The following is a 25,439-nucleotide window of genomic DNA, read 5'->3' on the forward strand; positions in this document are numbered from 1 at the left end:
TCACTTTGTAATTGAAAATGAGGAAAGAGGAAATCCTTTCCATCCAATCATCAGTGTTTTACAGACATTTTGGATTGTTAGGATGCTCTACGACTTTATTTCTGTCCTTTCAGATTTCACGTTGCCCGTCAGGGAGTTTCAGTTCACAGGTGACAGAGGTTTGTTTGATCAGACGGCACTGCTGTTGGCAAACAGAGCTGAGTTTAAATCTCATTATTCCTGTTCATCATGTTTGTTTTCCCGTCTTCATCCGCTGCCATCCAATGTCACAGCTGCAGCTAAGAACACGGCCACCAAACAGAAACCAGAGGAAGTGTTAACCAGAGCACAGTCTCTGCTGTAGCTGCATCCTGTTCTATACGTTTGATGTAAGTGTGTACAGTATTTACATGACCCTCATCTGCAGAAGTAGAAGGGAAAAACAAGATTTACTGTTTCAAAATGTTGTCTTCCCAATCTAAGGATCAAAACTTGTTGTTTACTATAACCATTTCCAGTGTTGTGCATCTCTTCCAGGAGGACCCGCTGGACATCTTTGTGCATTAAGCTGTGGTGAGTATTTCATGTTGGCAGTAATCATCATGTTCATCAGTCTGGATCCAGAGTGATGCTCCAGTAGGTTTATTACCTGTATTGCGATACTTAATCGATAATCTAGATGAATGATGTCAAAGCAGGCCATGCTGGGGGTCAAGAGGGCTGTAGGGGGGCTGGAGGGGGATTCTAAGGAGGCAATAGTGAAAGAAGTAATATCTGTAATGTGAATTAAAGGAAAGGTTACCGCCCTCGTACTGTAAGGAAAGCCTTCATCAAAATTCACTTGTTTAAATTTCCATTTAAAGGTGCAGCGTGTTGGATTTGGCGTCATCTAGCGGTGAGATGGCAGATTGCAACCAACTGTAACTTCTCCCGTGTGGCAAGCGTGTAGCAGAACTACGGTGGCTGACGCATACCATGAATGGCCCTATGTAGAGATCCAATAAAACATGGCTGGCTCCATGAAGAGGATGGTCGTGTCTAGAAGGTAGCATAACGTACAAGTTCAGAAAACGTGTAAAAAGTCTTGCAAGACTCTCTACCCAACGACCTCTGCTATAACCTTAACTATTCAAGGTCAACGCCTAACCTCAACCATCTCAGGAGAGTTTCACAGCTCGGGGGTTACCTTCAAGAAACGACCGAAGAAGACCGGCTCCGTATGTAGATATAAACGGCTCATTCTAAGGTAACGAAAACATGATTATTATTGTCAGGTGATTATACACTAAAGAAAACATACTTATTAATATTATATTCCATTTATGCCAATAGATCCCCCTAAATGCTACACTCTGTTCCTTTAAACCTCTGTCAACAGTGTGTCTTCCAGGTGGTCAAATTAAGGTAAAAATGTGTGTTAAAGATGCAGTAGCCTAAATTAAGGTTCATTATTTGTCATTTGTCAATTCCAGCAAAGCAGTCATGGCAATGACAATCTTTGGTCTCAGGTTCCTTAAACAAAGCTCATACAATATGTATATATAAAAGAGGAAATCACTAAAGTAAAAGTTAAATGATAATCTAAGGTTTAACATAGTGGAGTTAAAATATAGCGCTTAAATATAAACATGAGTAAAAAATAAGTATAAGATAGAAATGGAAATGTGAATCTGTAATTTTGTTGATGACAGTATTTCTAATATGTGTCGCTAGATGATAGATGGAATAATAACAGCAGGTTGAGGATGACAGTAAAGTGGAGCGGAGTGCTCACCATTCACAATAACAGAAATTCCGATCGCGTATCATATTCCATCAACTAATCACATATTTGATATGCAAAACTGTATTTTTCCAAGTAGCTTAATGAGATGCCAGACAAATAAAAATAAAAAAGAGTCTCATAAATTAAAATAAAGCGTTTTCTTAATGGGGCTTAATTAATTGATAATTGATAATTGATCATTAATAATGTTTGGATTGTCAAGTTGTGAATATCCCTTTGGCTGGTGTTATCCTCCTATAACTACTAGACTTGCTACTTGCTTTGACTGTACTGATCCATAAAGGAATAATACATTATTTATAACATGAATAAATAGTTATGAACTCTTCATGAAGTGTGCCGTATTAGAAAGTGGCACCTCAAAGTTTTACTTAACCACTAAAATTGCCTTTTTTTCCGGAACACAACGGTTGAATAGTGGAATACATTTATGGTGGAAACACGAGTGCCAGCCGGGCAGAGTTTGTGGTGTTGGGAGTACAGAAAGCGTAGCTTAGTGTTAGCTAAAAGACTTTCAATGTCATGGCTGCATATTTAGATGATTTCGACAATGTGGACGAGGTCTTTGAATCCGGTAGCCGCCTGTATTTATTTGAGTTTAGGAATATTCAGATTTCATGAGTTGAACACAGAAACAAACAGACTGGATCATGTGAAAGGTAAGAAAATAGATTATTTCTCTGTAGGTTCCTTTCAATAATGTTGTCAGACACTTTGATAACTATTTGAGCCTGTTGGTGACAAAAACATGCACTTTTAGTGAATGTAGCTCACATTCAGACTGTGGTTGTACTGGGCAGCTTCCAGGTGTGAATGTGTAACTGTGTGAATGTGATCAGGGTGTTCCTGAAAAAGAAAGCATTGCTCTCAGTGAACCTCCCCCTGAATAAATAAAGGTAAAAAAAAAAAAAATACTGGACCAATTTCAAAAACTATTATCCCCATTAGTCACTTAGACACAAAAACATGGGGAAATTGTGTTTAAGTGTGGCTTTGGCATGGCAGCAGGGAGAGGAGTCCGCCTCTAGTTTAATTTACTGGGAATTGAGACACAATGAGAGGATAAATAAAAGATGAGTGTTTTGTTATCAGAGGTGTCATCACAGCACCCTGCCCACCTCCAGTATAGACAGTTATGTAATTTCACACTGAATCATCCCTAACAGATAATATGATGATGAAGAAGAGGAGAGAAGAAAGAGATTTGTTTTTGGGACATAGTTTGGGGAGGTTTGTGGGCGTCAGTTTGAGGAGGGATGATGAGGAAGAAAAGTTTGGGTGTCCCTGAAATACACACACTCACACACACACACACACATACATTAACACACGCACACACACACACACACACACAAACACACCTCCCATCCCAGTCTCCCCCCCCCCCCACCGTGCACCCGTTGCGTAACACCAGGATGTGTGTGTGTGTGTGCGTGCGCGCGCGCGCGCGTGTGTGTGTGTGTGTGTGTGTGTGTGAGAGAGAGATTGTGTGTGTGTGTGTGTGTGTGTGTGTGTGTGTGTGTGTGTGTGTGTGAGAGAGATTGTGTGTGTGTGTGTGTGTGTGTGTGTGTGTGTGCAGCAGACAGGTCCTCTCCTGCTGCTGCTGCTGCTGTGGAGCTGCTTGTTGTCGGAGGAGGCTGGTGGTGTTATTGAGCGGCCCGGCGGTGGAAGTTGCGCTGCAGGGGAGGGACTTTCTGTCTGTCTGCAGTCGGTCGGTCGGTCTGAGGTGTTGAGCTGCTGAGCTGCTGAGCTGCGGGCTTCTTACAGAAATGCCTCTGGCAGCAGCTTTTCAGACTCCGGAGAGCAGCAGCACAAACACACGGAGATAAAAATCATCTTCCTCATCACAATTTTCTTTTTTTTGTTGCTGCTCATCTTACTCATCTTCCTCAGCTGGCCGGATGCGTTGAAACGGTGTAGAGTGTGAACGCCGTTATCCACCATCACCTCCACCACCGGGATCCATAGACCGGACCGGTACCGGTGTCATTGGATGGAGAGAGGCGCCTGAAGACGGGAGAGAGAGAGAGCGGTGGAGTTGGTCCTACCCCCCCCACCCCCCCCCCTCCCTCCTCCTCCTCTTCCTCCTCCTTCCTCCCTACTGCACCAAAAGAAAACTCCGGGTAAGAACTGCGTGCTCACTCACTCACACATTCACATCCACCAGCTGCTCCTCTGTGCACAACATCATGGCGAGACTTGGAGACATGCATGCGTCTTTATTTTTCTCCTCCTCTGCTTCTTTGTTGACAGTGAAGAGATTAATGTAAAGCGTTAAAGCATTATAGCTGAGCTGTGTGACTGTGTGACTGGGAATGCATCCCTGCAGGCAGGCTTTCTCTTGCACGGCGTTTCTGCGACTCCAATCATTTATCTCTCTCAGTCGACCCAAATATTGATCCGCATCGCAGGTCGACCTGAACTATAGAGGTTATTGGCTGAGGGAGTGACGTGGCTGCAGGGGTTAAAGGAGTGATAACAGAAGACACACCTGGTGCACCGGGAGCTGTCCGTTCAGCACCACTCTGCTCAACTCAAACTGGAAACTGTGGCCTTAAAAAAAACTTAGTGCAGGTTTGATTGAGCAGCTTTAGGGACGTGGAGGTTCAGCCAGTCTTTTGTTTGCAGAATAGACTTTACTCAGCTTTTTATGGCTGCTATTAATCTTTATGCCTTTAATACTTAGGAAACCCATTTAAGACTGAGTCTGCTTCCAGTCCTGGGTCTAAGGAGATAGTGTAGTATGCTGCTCTTTGAGTCTAATTTCAGGCTCAATAAATACAGTTTATATACCAATACCATGCAGCATAATACTTTCTTTCCAATACCAAATGTTGCTGAATATTGATATATTTTGCTAAAAAAAAAACTCCAGTGTTTAACTTGATCCTAACACAAACAGCTGTGTAAGAACTTTAGATGATATGCAGTTTGATTGGTGCTCCGAAAGTACTGAGTCCTGAACAGTTTGTTTGCTTGTGTGTCTCTTGATCTACCTCAGGGGTTTCCAACCCAAAACAACATATTTCTATTTATTTATTTATTTTGGTGGCATTTGGTGCAGTTGGTTGCAACTCAGACATGCAACCTGTGACAATGGGTCACGAGTAGTCATCGCTTTGCTTTAAAAGGTCACAAGCCATAATAGGTTGGGAATCAGTGTCTCTCGCTGAGAGAATAACGATGCTACATGGGTTTTAAATGTTGCTTTTAATCCATGATAATTAGGGATTCACCGATTTATCGCCCCGAACATCGGTATCGACCGCCTTGTTGACTGCCATCGGCCTATCGGTAAATAAGATGACATTCACAGATGGAAGTGGTCGATGTTTATCTGTTGTGTTTCATCAATTTTGCACTGGCTAAATGTTGTGTTGGTTATTAAAAAAATGTTTTAAATAATCTTTTTCATGTGAAAGCAGGTTATGTTAAATGTTGTTTCATACATTTGTATGATTGAATTTGAGCTCATTCAAAGACAGTGTAATGAAAAGCTGAATGACTTTAACACAGCTCAGTTATTTTCTTCATAATGAAGATGTCTTTGTTTCCCTGGCACAAAAAAAAGGAATAAATAACAACAACAAAAACATCGGCCAAATTGTTATTTTAAACATTAGTATCGGTATTCAGAATTTCACAATCGTTGCATCCCTAATGATAATCCTATGAAGTGATGCAGATAATGGCACTTGAGAATAACAGAATGTATACCGGTTGGCGTCTGTCGTTGAGGCTTTTAGAGGCTTTAGTTTGTTCGGTAGTCTGTGATTTTTGGAGCCAGTGGTGGTCCTAAGTATTTACTGGAACTAAAGTTGACTGATTGTCCCTGTAACACTTTCTTGGCTTTGTAGACGTCCTGTTTTCCCGCTGTATGGATCATTTTTTTACCTCTTGGCCTCCTTTCAGTATCCCATCTCGAAAATGAAATGTGCACTGATTACTGGGAAAGCTTTCTGCATCAATTAACAGTTAAAGATGTGTGGGAGTCGACTTTCTGCCTCTCAAAGCTGTGATTTTATAATGATGAAGCACATTCAGAATTAAAAAGAGGAACGTTCACTTGAAAAAAAACAACAACAACATCCGGCTTCCACATTTCAAACTGCCAAATAAAAAAAAAATCTTTTTCACATGATCTCAACACTCGAGTTCTCTACAACTCTTCCAGTGTGTTCCCCGCAGCTTTCTAACGATGCTGGAGGTCTGTGTGAAGTGGCTTGGCAGTAGAGGTAAAAGATCTGTGTGTGTTTGTGTGTGTATGTGTGTGTGTGTGTGTGTGTGTGTGTGTGTGTGTGTGTGTCACTAGGACTCTCGCCTCCTCCTCGGGCCAGGCTGAAATACGACCTGCTCAGAATTCAATTCCTCCACCAGCACTCGCAATCATCTCAGCCATTCGTTTAACACCAACTCTCTTTCTCGCTCTCTGTCATGGGCTTCCCCTGCCTCTACAAACACACACACGCACACACACACACACACACACACACACACACACTCACTCACAGCACTAACAGCACCTTCCCCCGTGTCCCCGTTGAACTCCTCGAAAGAAAAGTGTTATTACATTAAGAAAACTGAGAGCACTTAGATAAAGATAGTCTACTGTAACACCTAAAGGCCCTCTGCCATTATCAAAATGGCTCTTTCCTAAGATCGAGCGGTGGCTCACACCTTAATGTATCATACTAATATTTCCAGAATAGATCATGTAATGGATTGCCTCATTTTATGGTGGATGCATGTGGCCAGAGCAGTTTGCTGCCAAATGTAGCTACAGCTCACTTCTCCTGGAGATGCCTGGAAACGCAGCAGGCTGGAGAGAGAACCGTAAAATAAAGTATCGCAAGATGAATCACATTTATGAGACTGTGACTCCTACTGTGCAGTAGAAGTTATTAGGCATTAAACAGTGTTGTTTATGCCACTCTGACATCTGTGTTGTAAATATGTAGCTAGAGTCGGTTGGATTAGCTTAGCATAAAGGCTGGAAGCAGGGGGAAACTGCTAGCCTGACTCTAATGAAAAAAAACACAAATTATTAACACGTTGTAACTAATTTGTTTAAGTGTAAAGATGACAATTTGCAATTTTACAGAGGGGTTATGTACCAGACTTTTTCTTGGCTGGGACCAGTTCCAGCCAATGGTGACATAGGGGAGAACGGGGTTGATCGTAACACGTTTTAACACGGCAGTGTTGAATATTCGACTCGAATCACAGGGTTCTGCGGTCTGTTATTTCTCTATAACAGACCGTTGCTACGTATAACAGACCGTTGCTATGTATAACAGACCGTTGCTATGTATAGCAGTGTGTTGCTATGTATAACAGACCGTTGCTATGTATAGCAGACCGTTGCTATGTATAGCAGACCGTTGCTATGCATAGCAGACCGTTGCTATAGACGCAGCTCTGATGTCTGACTCTGGCGGACCGTTTTTGTGTCAAGATATTCATTTCTTCAGTAAGTAGCCGTGTAATAAGCGGGATAATGTACAGCTAGCGGGTCATTGTTGTGAAAGAATCCCCTTCAGGGCGATGACAGACCCTTACGCGAGGGGATTCTTTCACAACAATGACCGGCTCGCTGTACATTATCCTTTACTTGAATCCCTCAAAAACTGTAGATTCCCATTCAACATGTAATGGAAGCCTTATTCTATTCAAACGATATTGACTGTCAAATATGTCATGTGCACTTGTGACAACCATTGGTTCCTATGTTGGACGCAATCTTAAAAAGTAAAATAATGTAATATCACTTCTGTTCCAACGGCCACACCACAGCAGTTAACCAGCTGTGGCTGATATTAAATCCCTTCTGTCCCATCTGTGATTCGGGCATTTCAAAGTAAGGTTTAAACTATAGGATGCAGAGCGGAAGCATAAAAACTGTGTTACTGTCCAAATTCCTTTGGATCTAACTGCAGTCACTTAATAGTTAATCAATAAAGCTGTGGCTCGGCTTCAAATCGCTGCTCTTCCCCACTTTGGAGAATTTAAGCTTCCACCCACCTTCACATTACTGAGAGTGAATGAACCTTTTTCCGTAACATTAAGTCGGGTCTGACAGACGTTTTTGTAGCACTAAGTGCTTTTCGTGTCCTGTGTTAGCCTAATTGTCAGCTTGTTAATCTAATAAGTAGTAGGTATAATGAAAAATCAGTGGCATGGAAACAGTCCATCCAGGTGTTGAAATAAATGGGAAACACTCAGCAACTTATTTAATTACCCTGCTGCCTGTGCTTGTATTGGTACGCACCCATGTGTGTGAAACCATGATCAAACTGATTCTGCAAAATAACATGTGCTCTGTCATCATTTATTAGGCAAATTGTGCAGTTAATTCAAGCAAAACAAGCGTTCTGTCTCCATTTGTCTGGTTTGATCGTGTTTGTAAAGTTTCATCCTCTCTGTATATTAGCCTTTTCAGTCGCAGGCTTTTTCTCGTAAGCTCATCACAAACTGCACACAGAGCTTTTTTCTCTGTCTCTCGCAAAGGAGAGAAAAATATTTAAACGCCAGATTTTTGGAGACAAATCAAATTCCATTTGTGAGAGTTGTTTCACTAGACCTCGCCTGAATAATCAAAGTAGACGGAGCGCAAACAATCCTCTACTCGCTGTTACACTCACAGACGCCTTTTCCATTGATTCCATTTTGAGTTAAACTGATTTACTTTTACAAAGTCGAGTCAAGTATCTCTATTAGTTTCACAGTTACAGCTAAAAGATTGATTGAAACTGATTATAAAATTTAAATAAAAGATGTTTCAGTGATCAAATCCGATCTTTTTGTTTTTTAATCCAAGCCCGATTTTTGTACTAATTTTGATGGAGAACGAATGATATGTTTCAGATACATCCTGCAGATCAACTACGGGTTAAAGCTTCTGAACACCCACACAGGTGTTTTCAGTTATCTGGCTGATCAGACCTCTAGTCAGGTTGAAGGTGGGCTGGAGCTTTGATGGGACGTTATTAGGTCACAAATCTTCATCCACCAATAAGGTGTAATTTCTCCCACCCCAACAAAGCTAACAGGAGACTCAGGAAGATGTCACTCAATTAGTCTGTACACGCCCACACAGTCCTGAGCAGAGGTCTAATCAACTAACTTACAACACCTGCTAATTGGCAAGTTTTAGCATGCTAACTTGCTAAACTAAGAATGTGAACGTAGTAAGCATTATACCTACTAAACATCAGCCTGGTAGCATAGTCATTGTGAGCATATTAGCATGCTGGCATTATCATTTACCTGAAAGCACTGGTGTACTGTACAGCCTACTGTCTGGAGACTCTTCTGGCTTATTTCCACAGATCCGGTGACGGAGGGCGTCTCAACGCTTTCCATTCATTTCCTATGGAAAGCAGGAAAGGCAGTCGCCCAGTGCATGGTGGGAGTGTTGCGGCCTGTATTTGCATAAAGTTGAAAAATCGCTGCTTTATGCAAATGAGCCCATCTAGGGTGACGCGTCTGGCTCACAAAACTTGGACCAAGCTGTTAAACTAGGCAATAGTCCTCAAATTAAATGAGATTCAGCAGTGGCAAGGGCTAGTTCTTGCCTCAAATGTTTTCAGAAATAGAGTTTTTATGGATCGTTTAGACAAAATAACAGAAAGTTTATGGGCAGACCACCGTGTCGTTTCCTGTTTAAGCAGAAAACCAGGGACCAATCAGGTGCATTCCACGATACGGCATGTCACTGCTTGAGCGGCCAGTTGAGTTGAGCAGCGCGTCCCTTAGTGTCCTCGCTGGATCTGGTGGACATGTAGCGTTGGTCTTGTTTAAACATCCTTTGCAGCGACTTAAGCATAAATGTTCGTAGTTTCAGTACCTTTGCCGTACTTTCAGCAGCCTTCAGAAGTAGAGCATTGCCAAAGAAAGTTTGAGGGTTTGTTGTTTTAACTCTGAGTGATTGAGCTGATTGGCTGCAGCGTGCTGGTTCTTCCTGTCTCAGCTGGCGCCGCCGCCGCCGCCGCTGACATTTAAAAGCCGGCGCCAGCCGGTGCAACGCTGCTTTTACTTAACCATTCACCAAATGAGCTGTCTAAACCAGAAAGTCAAAGTGTAGCTGGCATGGAAACAAACAGGCAGATATGTGAGGAGGTGGGACAGAGAGAGAGAGATTGCAGTGTCGTGTTAAATCTGGCCGTTTCACTGAGCGCGGCAGCGAGGCAGTTAATTTGATTAGGAGTCATTGGGCGAGATTAAAAGCAAAGTTGATTTATCAGTTGTTGGGAGAGCGAGCTGACAGGCCTGCGATCCCTTCCCCTCCTCCTCCTCCTCCTTCTTCTTCTTCTTCTCTTCCCCAGCTGCTCTCTCTTTCTTATTTTGTTTTCAACACAGCTGCTCATCTCTTTTTTATTTACCCCCATCACTTCTTTCTATTATCTCATCCTCATCTAACCTCTTCTTTCTTTTTTCTCCTTTTTATTTCTCTGTGTGTGTGTGTGTGTGTGTGTGTGTGTGTGTGTGTGTGTGTGTGTGTGTGTGTGTGTGTTTGCGTGTGTGTGTGTGCGTGTGTGTGTGTGTGTGGACATAAATCTATGTGTCTGTTCTTATTGATCGGACCTGTTCTAACATGCAGCTCCAATAGAGGGATTTTCTTGTTTTCTTTCTTCCCGACTGTTAGCAGCAAACAGCGGCAGCTATATGCTATATTTACATTCAGTGTGCAGAATCTGCTGCTCTCTGAACAGGTGCGTTTGGTTTGCTGTTTGTGTCTGAGCTGCTTTATGTTCAGCTGGAGACACAGAGGAGGCCGACTGGTAGTGTCTGTTTCCTCCCTGGCCACAGTGATTCTCGTTGACAACCCTGCACCAGACCACAGAGAAACCAAAGAAACAAAGATACTGTTTTCACACTGAGATACATGAGTATAAAGTACACACTCACACTTTGATTATGATATGATTAGGCCTACCGTTTTTGTACAGTGCCAGTGTTAACCTGGATATTAGACTGACTTTGCACCCAATAATGCAGAAGAAAATATTTGTCTTGTTTTGGCATTTCAGTGGTGATAATCACGCATTGTTAACTCAGGCTTTTCCTTTGTGTTGATTTCTTTTTTTCCTGTGACAGCCTCATTACTGTTCTGGAAAATGATATTTCACAAATTTCACGAGCTCTCTTCCATTGCATTACTCACACGCCACTTAACGCTCATCGCAGCCTGTTTTGCAAGCTGACATTGTGACAAGATATTCATTTCATGCATATCTCGGTAATTAAAACGTCCTCCGCACAGCCGCTCTCTGTGTGTGCACTGGAGGAAGACGGTCGTTTTAGGCTTTATGAGAAATGTTATCAGACGCAGAACTCCCCTGCAGCAACGGTGAGATAAATCTAAAGAAGTGAGAGAGTTGAGATCATGTGGGGCATGAAGATGACACGTCAGTGGAAAAGCTTTTATGCAAATGCTCACCTTTCCCTTCTCAGCCGTGTGTTAATGAGCTGTCAGCCGAAAGGAAAGTCTCGAATCTGAAGGAGAAAATATCACATATCCCATGACTGTTGATATGTTGGAAATAAGACATCATGGTTTAGGTTGAGGCCAGTGTACTTCTTGCTCCCGCTCTACTGGTTTCAGCTTAATCATTGCACATTACTCTTTTCCTCCCCCTTAAAGAGGACCTACTATGCTCATTTTCAGGTGCATACTTGTATTTTGGGTTCCTACTAGAACATGCTTACATGCTTTAATGTTAAACAAATGCTTTACTTTTCTCATACTTGCTGCAGCACTTCTTTTCACCCTCTGTCTGAAACGCTCTGTTTAAGCTCCTCCCCTTCCCCTACCGAAAAGCCCACTCTGCTCTGATTGGTCAGCTGGCCCACTCTGTTGTGATTGGTCAACCGAACCAAACTCTTTGGACTCCGCTCCAGCTCCACTCTAAATAGCTTTGTTTGAGGGCATGCCAAACTAGCCGTTATGCAAATGTGTTACTTGGTGACATCACCACGTTACGGAAGAAAAGGCAGGACTTTTCAGGAGTTTCTGTTGAGGGAGTAACTCCCTTTTGCGTGGATTTTGTAACTTTGCAGACCTTTTACGTGCACAAAAAACTATATAACACACTAAAGGAAAAGGGAAAAAGCACAAAAGCATAAAAAGGCTCCCTTTAATGTCAGCATCTCCCCGTCTGTTTTCCTTTTTCTCTCTGTCTCAGTTTATAACACAAGCTATTTTCAGCCTTCTCACGCCATCTTCCTTATCACACTTTCTGAGGCACTTCGGCTTAGATGTTTTGTGTTAGATGGTGACAAGAGAAATGGGAAAGAGAGGGAAGAGAACAAGCAGCAAAGGTCACAAGCAATATTATGTTCTTTTCTGTCAAAGGCAGCGTGCTGGGAATCCACCTTAAAGCTGGAAACTCTAACAAGATCTGCTTTTGTGTAACCATAAGTCATAAAAACGGATTAAATAAACGCATTTGGAACATAATGGTTGGTGTCGATGAAGTGATACTTGAGTTCATCTGATAGGACTGTAGGGGTATGTCAGACAATATTAGAACTATATTAGTTAACGGTGGGAATCACGCCGAACTCAAATTACCAGACTTTACAAACTGCGGTGACTGTGTGCCCCCTTGTTTTCAAATATATTTCCATTTCAGGCTAATTGGACTTCATTGTTAGTATTCTGCCACCTTAAGCCCTCCGAGGCGCCACAGCGCCCACGCTGCCTCATTGTTATGTACTAAATCTGTCTGAAACAGTTGCTCTCTCTCTCTCTTGTCCTTTCCCTCCCCATCCTTGATCCTTCCACCTCTTCTTCCTTCTCTTGAGCTTCCTCCGGATCTACACATGTATGTTACCTTAAGCCGAGCCATGCTGATCTGAGCCATGCTGGGCCAAGTTGGGGGGGGGGACGCTCACAAGTCCCTCTCTGCTAGAGATTCCCCACGCTTTACTAATGGCATATCAGCAGCTGTCAGTGGGCCCTGCACTGCGTCAGCCTCTTTAATTGGCCTGCATGGCTGTGGTCTGCAAAGCGCTCAGCAGAATTGAGTCAACAACCCCCCCCCCCCCCCCCTCTCCAGCCTTTTTCTATATCATTAGTGTAATGCTCCCGTTTCCCCCGAGTCCCGACTGAGATATGGTGAGATTCCAACAAGCTCGGGAGCGGGAGGGGAGTTCGGGTGGAGGAATGAGTCACACGCCAGCGCCCATCGTTTTTTATTTTTTTGCAGTTTGCGGAGGAAGAGAGGGGCACAGGAAAAATATTGTTCTCTTTTGTCTCTTGAAAAACAGAGACCTCGCTGCTATTTTTAAGAAAGAACCATAAAAATTGATTTAACTGAACAAACCTAATAGCTGCATCATACTCCTACAGAGAATGTACAATCACTGAGTTCTCCCAGAAGTCTTGTGCTGTAAGCAGGGTTGGGGAACTGATTACATTCACTGTTTATCAAAGCACAATGATTAAAAACTATGTCTTTCAGGTGTACAACACATTTCATCTCTGTTACTGTAAAAAGGAAGTCAGTCGTCAGGTGTTTACTTGTTGAATTTCCCCCCAGGGCCCCAAAATCCACAGTACTCGCAGTTTCAGTGAAATTGCTCATGCAGGAAAAAAACAAACAAATTTCTGACAAATAAACAAAGTGCATTGTCTGAAACACAACATACTTTATTAGTATTTGAGATTTTTGGCCAATTTATGTTCTTGTTTGTGTAGAATATGCCCTCAGTCTTTCCAAAGTCTTTCAACATGAGTAAGAGTATAAACGGCCAGATGAGAGCGTGTTCTCATAGGAAAAAAACGTCATCGTTAGTCATTTGTTCAAAGACTTAAAGGAGACATATCATGTATAACTCACCTTTTCAGTGCTTGTGCACATTCATTTGGGTATCTAGAGTTCCTACCAACCCACAAACTGTGAAATAAGACGACCAAGTCAGCTTTTTGTGGGCTGTCTAAATCAGAAAACATGTGATGCAACAAGCCATTCAGATTTGGTTCCCCTTCCTATGCCACATGCAGGCTCATTAGAATATAAGGGTTAGGGTTGGGTTGTATAAAAAGTTGTATAAAGCCTTTCGTGGCTCCAGAGGGCACTGCACAAAGTCTGATAAATTGCCTCAAGTGATGTCACTTGAGTCAGCGAGTCAGCATCGGTTTGGACTGAAGACTTCAAGTTTGAAAAAGAAACAAAAACATGGATGTGGAGTTAGAAAGAAGTGAGCTTACCAGACCTCTGTAGATCCTCGTCTCTGCTGGAGGCTACTAGAATAACGCTCCTAAATCTGAACTGAACTGTCAACTGTTGAGTTGCATTGTGGGTAATGTAGGCAGCACTTTCGACGAGGAACAAGACTGCGTGGAATTAAAAAGACGATATCTCTGGTTCTGTTTTTAAACTGTCCGTCGAGAACCCGACAAATGAGTATGAAAGCCTGCAGACCCGTTGGCTCTCTGTTGGCCACTCCTGCGCAGGGGGTCCAGGGTCAGAATTTGAAAATGCACCCAGAGCCCGGACATCCCTTGTTATGCATGCATCTTATTGTGCATGTACCCCGTCCTGTTCATGTGTCTGAAGCAGCGGTGGATGTCAGGAGTCGTTAGGTTCCCACGGTACATTCTGCCCTCCGGGTTAATTCAGCCATGTTTACTCTGATTCATGTTGAAGCCAAAGGATTTAGATTGAGAGATTATAAGGACGTCTAACTAAGTATGAAAAGGTTATTTAATTACACTCTGCAAACATAATTCATTGTTCCTTCAGCTGAATATTCAATTTACTTTACTATTAAAAATACTCCAAATTTGATTCTGGATGATGATCCAAAATGCCATTTTTAATTAATTCTGTGATATTTCTTTGAGTAGTTCATTCTAAGAGTGCCAGACTGTTCTCTGTTTTGGTCTCTGACATAAAAAGCGACTTGAACAGATTATTGTTTTGTTTTTTTATCCAGGCTGGCTGCAGCACCATGTCCTCCGCTCAAAGTGGGGATATATCAGGCTACCATCTGAGTGGTGAGTGGACAGTTCTGTTTTTTTTTCTGCATGGGTGTCCTTGTGTGGATTAATGCATGAGATTTTATCCACATGAGAGATGAGGCTGTATTTCCATTCAGCGTGCATTTGTGTGTCTGCTCTGAGGCCTTATTTGACAGCAATCGTCACCTTTTTGCACAAGCTTTATAACTCCTCCGGCCTCATCTCCTGCTGAAGGCCGTCGATGTTACAACACATTTTGACTGGCCCTATAATTGGCTTATCTCTTGTGTTTAAAAAGTAAAGCTAAAGCTGTCAAAGTCCTCCCACAGAAGCAATTCATCTCGAGAAAGCCAGCTCGGCACAGGCTCATAATCCCTCTCTGAAATGCAACATGAGATGCCCTGACGTTTAATTCAGAGCGGCATTTCAATTTGTCTGTCAGATTTTGGTCCCAAACTATTATCTGATTTACATAAAACTTTATGCCTCCCGAATGCTCCCAAAGTCATCTCAATGCTCAGTGATGAATGACAAGGCCTGAAACAGTGGCTGACTGTGAGCTTGTTAAGACTCATACTGGTCTTAAAATAAAAAAGCCTCTTTAAACTCTCTGTCCTGGGTTTCTCCCAAACTGCGCACTTCCACCAGTGATCAAACTCCCCCATCAAATATAAAATAACAGACAGTTATGTGGCCAAAACTTTATGCTACCATTGATGAAATGGAAGTAAGGATGTCTTGAAGCACTTGTTTTGTGTGTGTGTGTGTGTGTGTTTCAGTGGTGCGTAACCCGCCCGGTTGGGAGGTGGGGATCTACCTGGTGGGCTTCTTCGTGCTGCTGGCCGTGGCCGGGGTCAACATCTGGAAGTTGTGGAAATCTGGAACTTTCCCCGCGCCGTCACCCTTCCCCAACTTTGACTATCGATATCTGCAAGAAAAATATGGCACCTCGTTCTCAGAAGTCAGACAAAAGGTACATTTACATGACTTTACTCAGAGATGTGAAATATCATTGATGTGCACAACACTTATATCTCTAAAAGGCAGAACGGTGAGAGGTTTTGTGAAGTTAGTGGCAAAATCAACCAGCTTCTTTGCTTTTGGAGCAAGTGGTGAGCAATCATGTGGCACGGAGAGTCGAGAGTCTGGATTTTCTTTCTCACTGAAGACAGCAGCAGCTGATTTTGATTTTTGGTCTTTGGAAATTCACTGCTTGTAGTTGCACCTTCAGGGTCTCGGGCCTCAATGGCACATGATTGACTATCGGTACTTTAGAAGATAATTCTGGTTCATTAGAAATTTGGTTCTTGTTTTTTTGTAATTGTGTCCATTATATCTCTTGTTTATTATAACCTCAAGTTATTAATAAAATTGTACTCAACAAAGTGATTGCTGAGATCTGGAAACACTGCAACATTGCTACCAAGAAGTATGAAACTTGTCAGTTGATGAGGTTAGCCATTAGTTAGTTATTTGGAAGAGAAAACAAAGGTGATTGCTGAAATTATCATCCAAACCGTCCTGCTTGTTTCTAGCTCCGTCAAACGTTTTAGTAGTAATGTCGTCATGTTCCCAGATCTCAAAAAATTATTTTAGATTAATCTGAGAGCGCAGACCTCCGCCATGGCCAGTTTGCTCCAAAATGTATTTGGCTCTTCCTTGGCCTGTGCTACACCCATCCGCAAAGTTTCATGAAAATCGGAATATTAGTTTTTTACCGTAATCCTGCTGACAAACAGATAAAGAAACTGAACCGAAAACATAACCTCCTTGGCGGAGGTAATGACAGGAACAATGGTCAAAACTAGGAACAAGTTGAGTTAAAGCGATGTGAAAGGGGTCGCTCGTAGTGATGCACCTACGGAGAGTTATCACCTGAATCTGCTGCTCCTCTCACAGAGCTTCATAGCGAGGTTCAGTTCATTGTTTAGCTGTCCGGCTGCAACTTTACTGATTTTGGTTCATTCTCACCGTTCTCATAGTGTTGTTTCAGCCGCAGCAGGCAGCTGTTTGCAGAGAAACGGCTCTAAAGAACGACTGTACACTACCTCCTCGGTAACAAATGGCAGACAGACACAGGTAGCAACTAGCGACCAGACCAAAAGAGAGGCCAAAAACAGAGCTTAAAAGAGGGTGAATATTGTGGCCAGACACATTACACCAAATGAATGCTTAAGTTTCTCTGTAACTATTGGATAGGTAAATAAGCAACTGTTTGCTAATAAGTTCGCCATAGTTAGCAAACAGTTGCCAACACAACTGACTACTAAACCCCAACTTTCAAAATACAAGCCACATGTCCTGCTTTTTGCGTATTATATTCTGTATGACTATTTCATGCTAGAGTAAAAGAACAAATTTCAAAAAACTCTTGGCAACTAGTGAAGTGAACTCTTTTTGGTTGTCGTGTTTTGACACAGAACTAACAACCAAGTTTTTTCCTGTAGTTGCAAACAGTTCTCTGTGCGTTAGTTGTCCATCTCCGTACCTTTAAAATGTTCTTTATCCCTTACTTAACTCCTCCCTGAAGCGAGTGGCTGCCAACAACCACCGGCGGACCTCCTACACCTCCAGCCGCAAACCCAGCCTGGCCTTCGGCGACACCCCGGACGGTTTCAGGGATCTGGGCCACCTGGAGCTGATGAGCAGGGAGCTGGACCCGACCGGCATGCACCAGCTCAACCGATCCATCTCCACCGACTCGCTCAGCTCCATCTCCTCCATCGCCAACAACTTCGGCCACGACTACACGGTCGGCCAGCTGGAGGTGACGCTGGAGTTTGAGCCGTCCGGGCATCCGGGCCAGGGGGCGGGAATGCTCCACATCGCCCTGCACCAGGGCAAAGACCTGCTGGAGAGGGAGGAGGGAGACTTCCCCGGCTGCTTCATCAGAGTCTCCCTGGGGCCAGAGGAGCTCAGTGTGGGAGTCACAAGGGTAAGGAGGCTTGTTGTGCTTGTATCTCCTCAGTACAGTATGTGGAGCTACTTGGCCTTGAGTGGGAAGCTTGACCTTGGAAATAGTTTGTTGTTTCCAGCTAGGACTTGCTTCATGTTTAGGCTGCTCCTGGTGGACAGAGTTGTGTTTCTCTGAATGGTAAGCTGATAGAGTTTAAAGAGTGAATCACTTAAAGGTCCCCTGCAGAGTTTTTGATCACTAATAGGCGCTATTGAGCGGTGATTTTAAGGAGGAACTGCATGCATGCCCATGCAGGTGACGCAGTACACATTCCTGCCAATGGTGTACTATTCCACTAATCTACATGGTGATACTAAAACAAAATCTCAATGGGATTATCCTGGTTTAATAAAAGTGATACTATATGATATCCAGAGCATTAATATAGCAGCAAACAACTATTTGCTATGTAAAGATATAGATGAGTAATGTCTACCTGAGCAGAGAAAGAAGTTTGCTCTCCCTCTGTGTGTGATGTAATCAGAGCCTCTATGTGCTTTGTTGACATAGCCGGGCCGGTCACACGTGCCTTTTAGTGCATGTGAGCGTGCCCCACTGGCTAGCTCACAGATGCCACTCTGCACTGCTCTCATACGGTGGTTACAGCTGATAACGCCGTCCTGACTGACGGCACCGTTGCGGAAGCATAGCGCTCACCCTCCGGTTCCCCCTCAGGTTAGCTATGTTAGCTCAGTCAGCAGTGTTGCCTCCGTTTTCACTGTTAGCACCGTTATCTGTGAGCCGCCGACTCAGCGGTCGCCATGTTAAGAGCCGTGTGGAGGCAATTGAAATGCTTCCAATCTCGCCCAATCGCACCTTTAAACATTTTTTTTTTTTAAAAACCTTCAACTTCAAATTTACAGTGTTAAAAATAACTAGCAAATCCTCACTTCAGCACTACAGTGTGAATGCATGTGCAAACATGGCTATACTATATCGATGTTAAGTAAAGGCAATGCATTTTATTAGTGTTTCAAATATACAATCATTAAATAATCAAACAATCATTAAAGATACTCGTTAGAGACTTTCAGCATATCTGCCACTAGACTACTGATGGGGCAGAGATTCAGGACTGAGGGGGAAAAATAAATAAATAAAAAAAGCTTCTCAGTTGGTTAATTAGCTGTTAAGCCGTGACGACTGAACTTGAGGGAGAGCAGCGTCTGAAGCTCTCTCGCTCATGGGGGGGGGGGGCAGCTTTTGGCTCGCTTGAAAGGTGTTGAAGATTTTAGCCCTGGCTGAATTTAGACGGAGACAGTGATACGTCCCACAGGGGTGAGAGGCTTGATCCTGCAGCCTGACAAGCCAAGCCAATCCCCTTCCTGTCTGACGGAAGAGTACATTTCATTTACTTGAGTGGCGAGCCCCACTGGGAGCCGGATGTAGTCAGGGAGTTTGTTTTCACGTCTTTTACCTTCATCAGGAGTAGATGTGATTGACTTTCAGTTCACTGAGTCTGAAATGTAACCTGTAACCTGCAGTTTACGTTAGAATGATGATGATTATGTGTATTATGCAGTTTTTACGATGACATTAACGATCCTTACTATGAGAAGTGATTCTTCTTCCGTTCGTTCTGTTTAACATGTTGATGACAGTGCTGCAAGTCACAGTAAAATAAATGTGAGTGGAGATTAGATAATGGGGTTGGGTGATATGACAATAGAGTATCTACCATGAGACAGTATAAACCACCTCACGATCCTGGGTGTAAAAGGCCTTCAGGAACAGCGAATCAATGAGCAAAACAATGTGATGAAGTACATAGATTTTCTGGATTGGGCAAAAACTGATATTTCTGTCTGGATAATTTTTCCGTAAACTGTTTCTCAATTAAAATCCCAGAAAGTGTGCTATTGTATTAACACCACTAAATGTACTATATTGACTTATATCACAATATCAACTTTGATATATTGTGATATAGGATTTCTGGATGTATGGAAACCAATTTTTACCAGAAGAAGAAGATAGTCAGCCACCGTAGTTCTCCTACACACTTGTACACGTGAGAGTTTTAGGTTGGTTGCAATCTGCAATCTCACCTCTATATGCCGTCAAATCCTACACACTGCACCTTTAAAATGCTATATAAATCACATTATTATTATTATTATTATTACTTACCACCATTACTTTACCATATTGTAAGTTACAAAGTCAAAATAAAATAATCATAATTGTAACTTACTATCATAATCTAAAAAAGGAATAGGATATATTATGTGCTATTATGTTTTATTTTGTCTTAGTGTCTCATAATTTTGAGTATTTATGTTCTTATAATGCATATTTTCTTTTCCTGGCAGAAATGATTTATTTTTATTTTATCTTTATTTAACCAGGTTAGTCGATTGAGAACCAATTCTCATTTACAGTAACGACCTGGCCAAGAGGCGGCGTCAGAAGGCAAATCGATACAAGACATTAGAACATAGATACAACTAGTGCAATAAAACAGCATTAGACAAAATGAAAACATCACAATATATACGGTATATACAACAATAGATGTGTTTCAGAGCAGCAGGTGCGGTGATAAGAATCTGTTTCTTGTAGTGAGTTATTAAAGGAGGGAAATGTGCTTTTCTTGGTTGTTACTTTTTCTCGAAAGAAGCTTGAATCTAACGTGAAGTGACCTTTCGGCAGGAAGAGAAACAGGGCTACATTCAACCATCTGCTACACCTGCCACTCGCCTTCTGCTCTTAGCGAGACGCTGCCAGAATATTCACTAACTCCTGCCTGGCTGCCTCGTGTGACTGTGGTCTTGTATACGGTTTATGCAGGCTGACACAGACTCAACAGGGTCTCCCCTCACTTGAGCATGTTGTTTTGTTCTATTTAATGCGTTCAGACTGGGTGTAATAATAATAATAATGGGAGCTGCGCCTTCAGTGGCTCCCTCTTTAATGTCGAGGAGTGGTGAAGACCAAAGAAATGCTGACATCAGCTTCTCTCGCCCTAATGGTCAAGCCAGCTTCTCTCTCTCTCTCTCTCTCTCTCTCTCTCTCTCTCTCTCTCTCTCTCTCTCTCTCTGTCTTCCTGTGTGCTTTCTCTCTCTTTTTTTTTTCTCTTTGTTGTCACTGCTTTTGTTTTCGCCCATCACCCGTCTATCACTCCCTCTTTCATCCTCCCTCATCTCTTTGCCTGTAATAATGTGCACGCCACTCTTCTCTCATTCCCCCCTTCCTCTGTCTGCTGTATAGCTCACACACACATGCCTCTATCTGAGCTTTTATTGCTTCATTTTCACCGCACACATCGCCATGGTTATCCCCCCTAAGCGATGAGCCTAACAGTGCAGACAGACTCATATTGTGGACGGGGTGCAGGTCTGTGTGCTGGGCTGGGGGAGAGATACTGCCTGCTTTGGATGCTTTATATCTTTATGTACATATTTGCACAGCAGCAGCAGCAGCAGCTGGGCCTCTTCTGGATTCTGTAGGTGTTGGATGTTAGATTATGGTGCTGTTGATCTGTTTGATGCACAACCCAAGGTCGGCCTCACATGCTGATCACAGGCTGTATTATTGTATTTAGCAGAAATATTCCTCATTGTATTTCACACTTTCACACTGGTGGGAAAAAGACCTATTTTTAAATCCGCTCTCCTCTGCGCGTTCACTAGTTGCCTGGTAACTTCTGATCGTTTTGTAAAAACCCTCGTTTCGGCGCGTGCTTCGGCATCTGATGGCCTGAAATCAGCAGTAGTAGCCACACAGCCAATGCTGGCGGTCACTGTGGCAGCTGAGTCTCTCACTTCAATCTAAAGTAGTCACGATGTGCTCTGCTGGCCAGGCCAAACTGCCTTCAGACTTTGTCTTTTTCATTGTAAAAAAGCTGTTTCGGCTGCCAAGAAAAGAAATTGAATAGTGACTAGTAATCTGATTCCACTTGGTTTTGAGGCTGGATGATGAAAAACACACCAAAGATGTTGTTTTCATGCCGTGCCGTGTTTTTTTCTTACAGGATGATACATCTAGTCGCAGCAGAGTGAAAGGAATGTGTTAGGAAATGGTGTGAAAAGCATCCACTATGACCTTCGGCTCTTAATGTGCTGCATGTTCTCAACAATGCAGAGACGTTTATCAGAAAATTGTGAAAATGTTACTCCGTCTCTGCAGAGTCTTCTACAATATGTCAGACATTCTTCTGATTAGACCTACACATTTTCCATTTGGTTTGTTGTTGCTCCTGCTATTTTGGCTTCACTGTCTGTCGATTTCAGAGATATTAGATTTGATTAATTTAGTTTAAATTTGATTAGATTAGATTCAACATTACTGTATTTGCACTAATTAAGCACCGGCACAACAACATGCGGTTTAGCATCTAAACTAGAAAGTGCAAACAGTAGCAAAGTGCATATTGATATAAATATGAATAAGGGATATGCACAGAACAATAATGTATGTTACGAATGGACATAACTTTGATTTCTACAGTTTGTTATATCTACAGCTCCACTCTAATACAATGAAGGTGAATAGAATTTAGTTTGTGGTGTTGATAACATTGAAAAATTGCATTTAAAAAAACAGTAGCGTGTCTTTCCAGAAACAATGTCCTCATTACTATGGATAGTCCACAGCACACACTGCCAGGAGTTCTATGGGTACTATTTCTTTAGTAGAGAGTAGTGCAATACAAAAAAAAAGTTCACCTCATTTGTATTTAGGTGGGAGCAGAAATCTCGTAGACTAATGTCTTTTTCATTATTTTGGGTGAATTGACCCTTTAACAAAAGTTCTAATAAATAAGTGTTTGGTCATTTTGTGCTTCACAGCCTGACTCTGAGGTCGAGTGAGTCAGGTAGAGGATGAAGAGACATGTTAACAGCCTACACTACATCTTTTCTTGTAAAGTTAGATTCTTGACTTTATGTGATTTATCTTACAATCATTGCAAGCAAACGACTTTTGTGCAGGAGTTGTGCCAGAGTCATAAGTAGCAATTAACTTACATGAACTCAGATGACCATCCTGCCTCTCAAATTGGCACAGAGTTAAATTATCTGAGAGGTGAATGTTACATTTCAACCATCTTCTCATCCTCTCACAGATCCAGGCGAATGCATTCACCGTGCTTTTCGATGAGCACTTCTCCATCCCCATGAACGTGTCCTTTTTGGAGGAGTACAGCCTGCGTTGTGCTGCTTTTGGCATCGACGCGGACGAGAGAAACATCAGCGCCGGGGTCGCAGATCTCAAGCTGTCAGACCTGGACCTGACCATCAGATCGTTCAACGCCTGGCTCTACCTTCAAGATGTCAACAAGGTGAGTCACAATACAGTAATGTGTTATAGGATGAAATTAGATATGAGTTTATAGGCACATTTCCAGTATGACATGCTTCCTACAGTAAACAAAAGTATCTAAATACTGTGTAAGAAAGCATGGTGGTGTCTGAGAACCCCTGCTGGACGTTCAGCAAAACTACATGTCATATTCAATAAATAAGAATCAAAGCTGAGTTTCAATTCAATTCAAACTTTATTGCAGACTCAAGGTCCAGAAAAAAACCCCAATACATTACATATAATACATTACAATACAAGAAGCACTATAAAAAGTCATGATTAAAAGATATTAAAAAGTATAAATATATACATACATTAATGCCTTACATATAAAGAACTATACCAATGCCTCCACAGCTGGGATTGGTACTGTGTCCTGCTAAATCTTGCTAGACAACCGCAAGATTATGTCATTCTCAGAGTGATTTAGCCGGCATATAAATTTGTACATGAGATTTCTTAATACAGTTTGAAAAGTATTTATGCCCAGACACAAACATTTCACTTGCACTGCAACATCTCGGCCTGGAGCCGATCCCAGCTGACATCGGGCGAAGGCGGGGTACACCCTTGACAGGTCGCCAGACTATCACAGACAACCAGACTATCACAGACAACCAGACTATCACAGACAACCATTCACGCTCACATTCACACTCAATTAAGAGTCAACAATGAACCTAACCTGTACGACTTTGGACTGTGGGAGGAAACTGGAGAACCCGGAGAAAACCCACGCTAACACGGGGAGAACATGCAAAACTCCACACAGAAGGACCCCCAAGGGCCCGGAGAAGTTTCAGTTGGTTGCAGTCTGCAACTTCACCGCTAGATGCTGCCAAATGGTACACACTGCACCTTTAAAATGATATATAAATATTATTTACCATACTTACCAGAGATGTGCAAGTAGCGTACCACCTAAAAATGTAATTAAATCCAACATAGAGTAGAAGAGGGAGCTCTAATTGGCCAGACTTCTGCTAACAGCATAGTATAATTGCTTTAGTATATGAAAAAGATCATGATTGTGTAAAGTGCTTTAAAGCATCACCCAGGCGGGCACAATGTCGTGTAATAATTAATGTCTGTCATGCTCTGGTATGACCCTCCACAGGCTGTGGATGCAGTTGGGGAGATCCTGTTGTCTCTCAGCTATCTGCCGACAGCAGAGCGCCTCACGGTGGTTTGTGCCAAGTGCAAGAACCTGGTGTGGACCAACAGCAAGAACACTGCAGGTCAAGGGACATCCATTTGTGTTTTATTTCTAAATGTGTGTGAACGGGAGCTACCTGAGTGTCTGTTACTCTTTGTATGAACTATGAATAAATCTGTCTGCTTTTGAATTCCATCCAAACAGAACAAAATGATTACAGACTCAGTAATAATAGACTCTCAATGTCATCTCCCAGAGGATATGAAAACATTTATTCACATCCAGACAGGCCGATGGGACTTAAATGACTTGTTCATCACATTAAATGTCCAGATAAGTGCCTCACTAACATTGTACCGTTAAAGGTCACCCACTGAAACACTGTCATTATCATCCGCAGAGCTAACTGTGTGTACAGGACTGTGCTTCTAACTGATTACTCTTTAATGAGAAGTTTATTACATGCTCTACAAACAGTGCGCGGGGGTGTTTATGTGTGTAGCTTGGGTTTTAAAAGCTTAGAAGGTAGTAATCTTATTCGCTCACTCTTGTTATCAGATCCGTTTGTCAAAGTGTATCTCCTGCAAGACGGCAAGAAGATCAGCAAGAAGAAGACTTCCACCAAACGGGACGACACAAACCCCATCTTCAACGAAGCCATGATCTTCTCTGTGCCGTCCATCGTCCTGCAGGTTAGACTGTGGCACCAAACGGGGCCTGAATGATGAGATGCAACTTTATTAGAGGGAATTTAGGTCAAGGAAAAAGATAAGAAAGATAAAAATGTCGTAACAGAAACAGAATAATAAACCAGCATTGCTGATAGTAACTGTAACAACAGTCCTTACATTAAACAGGTATGTATACATTACAACATTATAACATGTTAAGGGGACTGTATGGAATTCACAATAATTTTCATAATGATTACTTACAATATGTTTGCCATGAACATAGTCTTAAGTACTTACATAGTCAAGCCTTTCTCCTTCAGGCCTCTCAGGTCTTATTATATTGTGCTATTTGTAAGTGTTTGTTTGTGTGTGTGATGTTTTTCCTAAAAAGGGAAGTGAGATGATGAATCTCAAGAGGTTGAATAAAGGTTAGATAAGTAAATAATAAGACAATTTAACAACACAATAGGGTGCTCCATGGATGGCATATTTTTTTAGGCCAACCAGAAAGTTAGCAAGGCCCTTGGAAAACAGCCAATGGGAGTTTTTTCATTGGGTTTTGGATTACTGCAGAAAATAAGCTCTGTGGCAAACAAACCTTTATGATACTAACACGT

General features: G+C 42.4%; 1 protein-coding gene across 2 annotated transcripts in view; it reads left to right on the forward strand.

The window, feature by feature from the left end:
- Window positions 1-25,439, forward strand: part of syt12 (synaptotagmin XII) — a 28,862-nt gene that overhangs the window by 487 nt on the left and 2,936 nt on the right. Inside the window, exons 2-10 of one of the 2 annotated variants that reach the window (XM_074633936.1) lie at window positions 273-368; window positions 498-552; window positions 3,659-3,888; window positions 14,708-14,768; window positions 15,512-15,705; window positions 17,263-17,667; window positions 22,754-22,969; window positions 24,110-24,230; window positions 24,707-24,840. In XM_074633936.1, coding sequence (XP_074490037.1) covers window positions 14,723-14,768; window positions 15,512-15,705; window positions 17,263-17,667; window positions 22,754-22,969; window positions 24,110-24,230; window positions 24,707-24,840 — 1,116 coding nt within the window. In that variant the 5' untranslated portion in view covers window positions 273-368; window positions 498-552; window positions 3,659-3,888; window positions 14,708-14,722. Of the gene's footprint in view, window positions 1-272; window positions 369-497; window positions 553-3,181; window positions 3,889-14,707; window positions 14,769-15,511; window positions 15,706-17,262; window positions 17,668-22,753; window positions 22,970-24,109; window positions 24,231-24,706; window positions 24,841-25,439 lie in introns of those variants that run through there. The other variant, XM_074633935.1, reaches the window with a different exon arrangement.

This window comes from Sebastes fasciatus, chromosome 4 (assembly GCF_043250625.1).
Source record: "Sebastes fasciatus isolate fSebFas1 chromosome 4, fSebFas1.pri, whole genome shotgun sequence".
NCBI classification, from domain to species: domain Eukaryota; kingdom Metazoa; phylum Chordata; class Actinopteri; order Perciformes; family Sebastidae; genus Sebastes; species Sebastes fasciatus.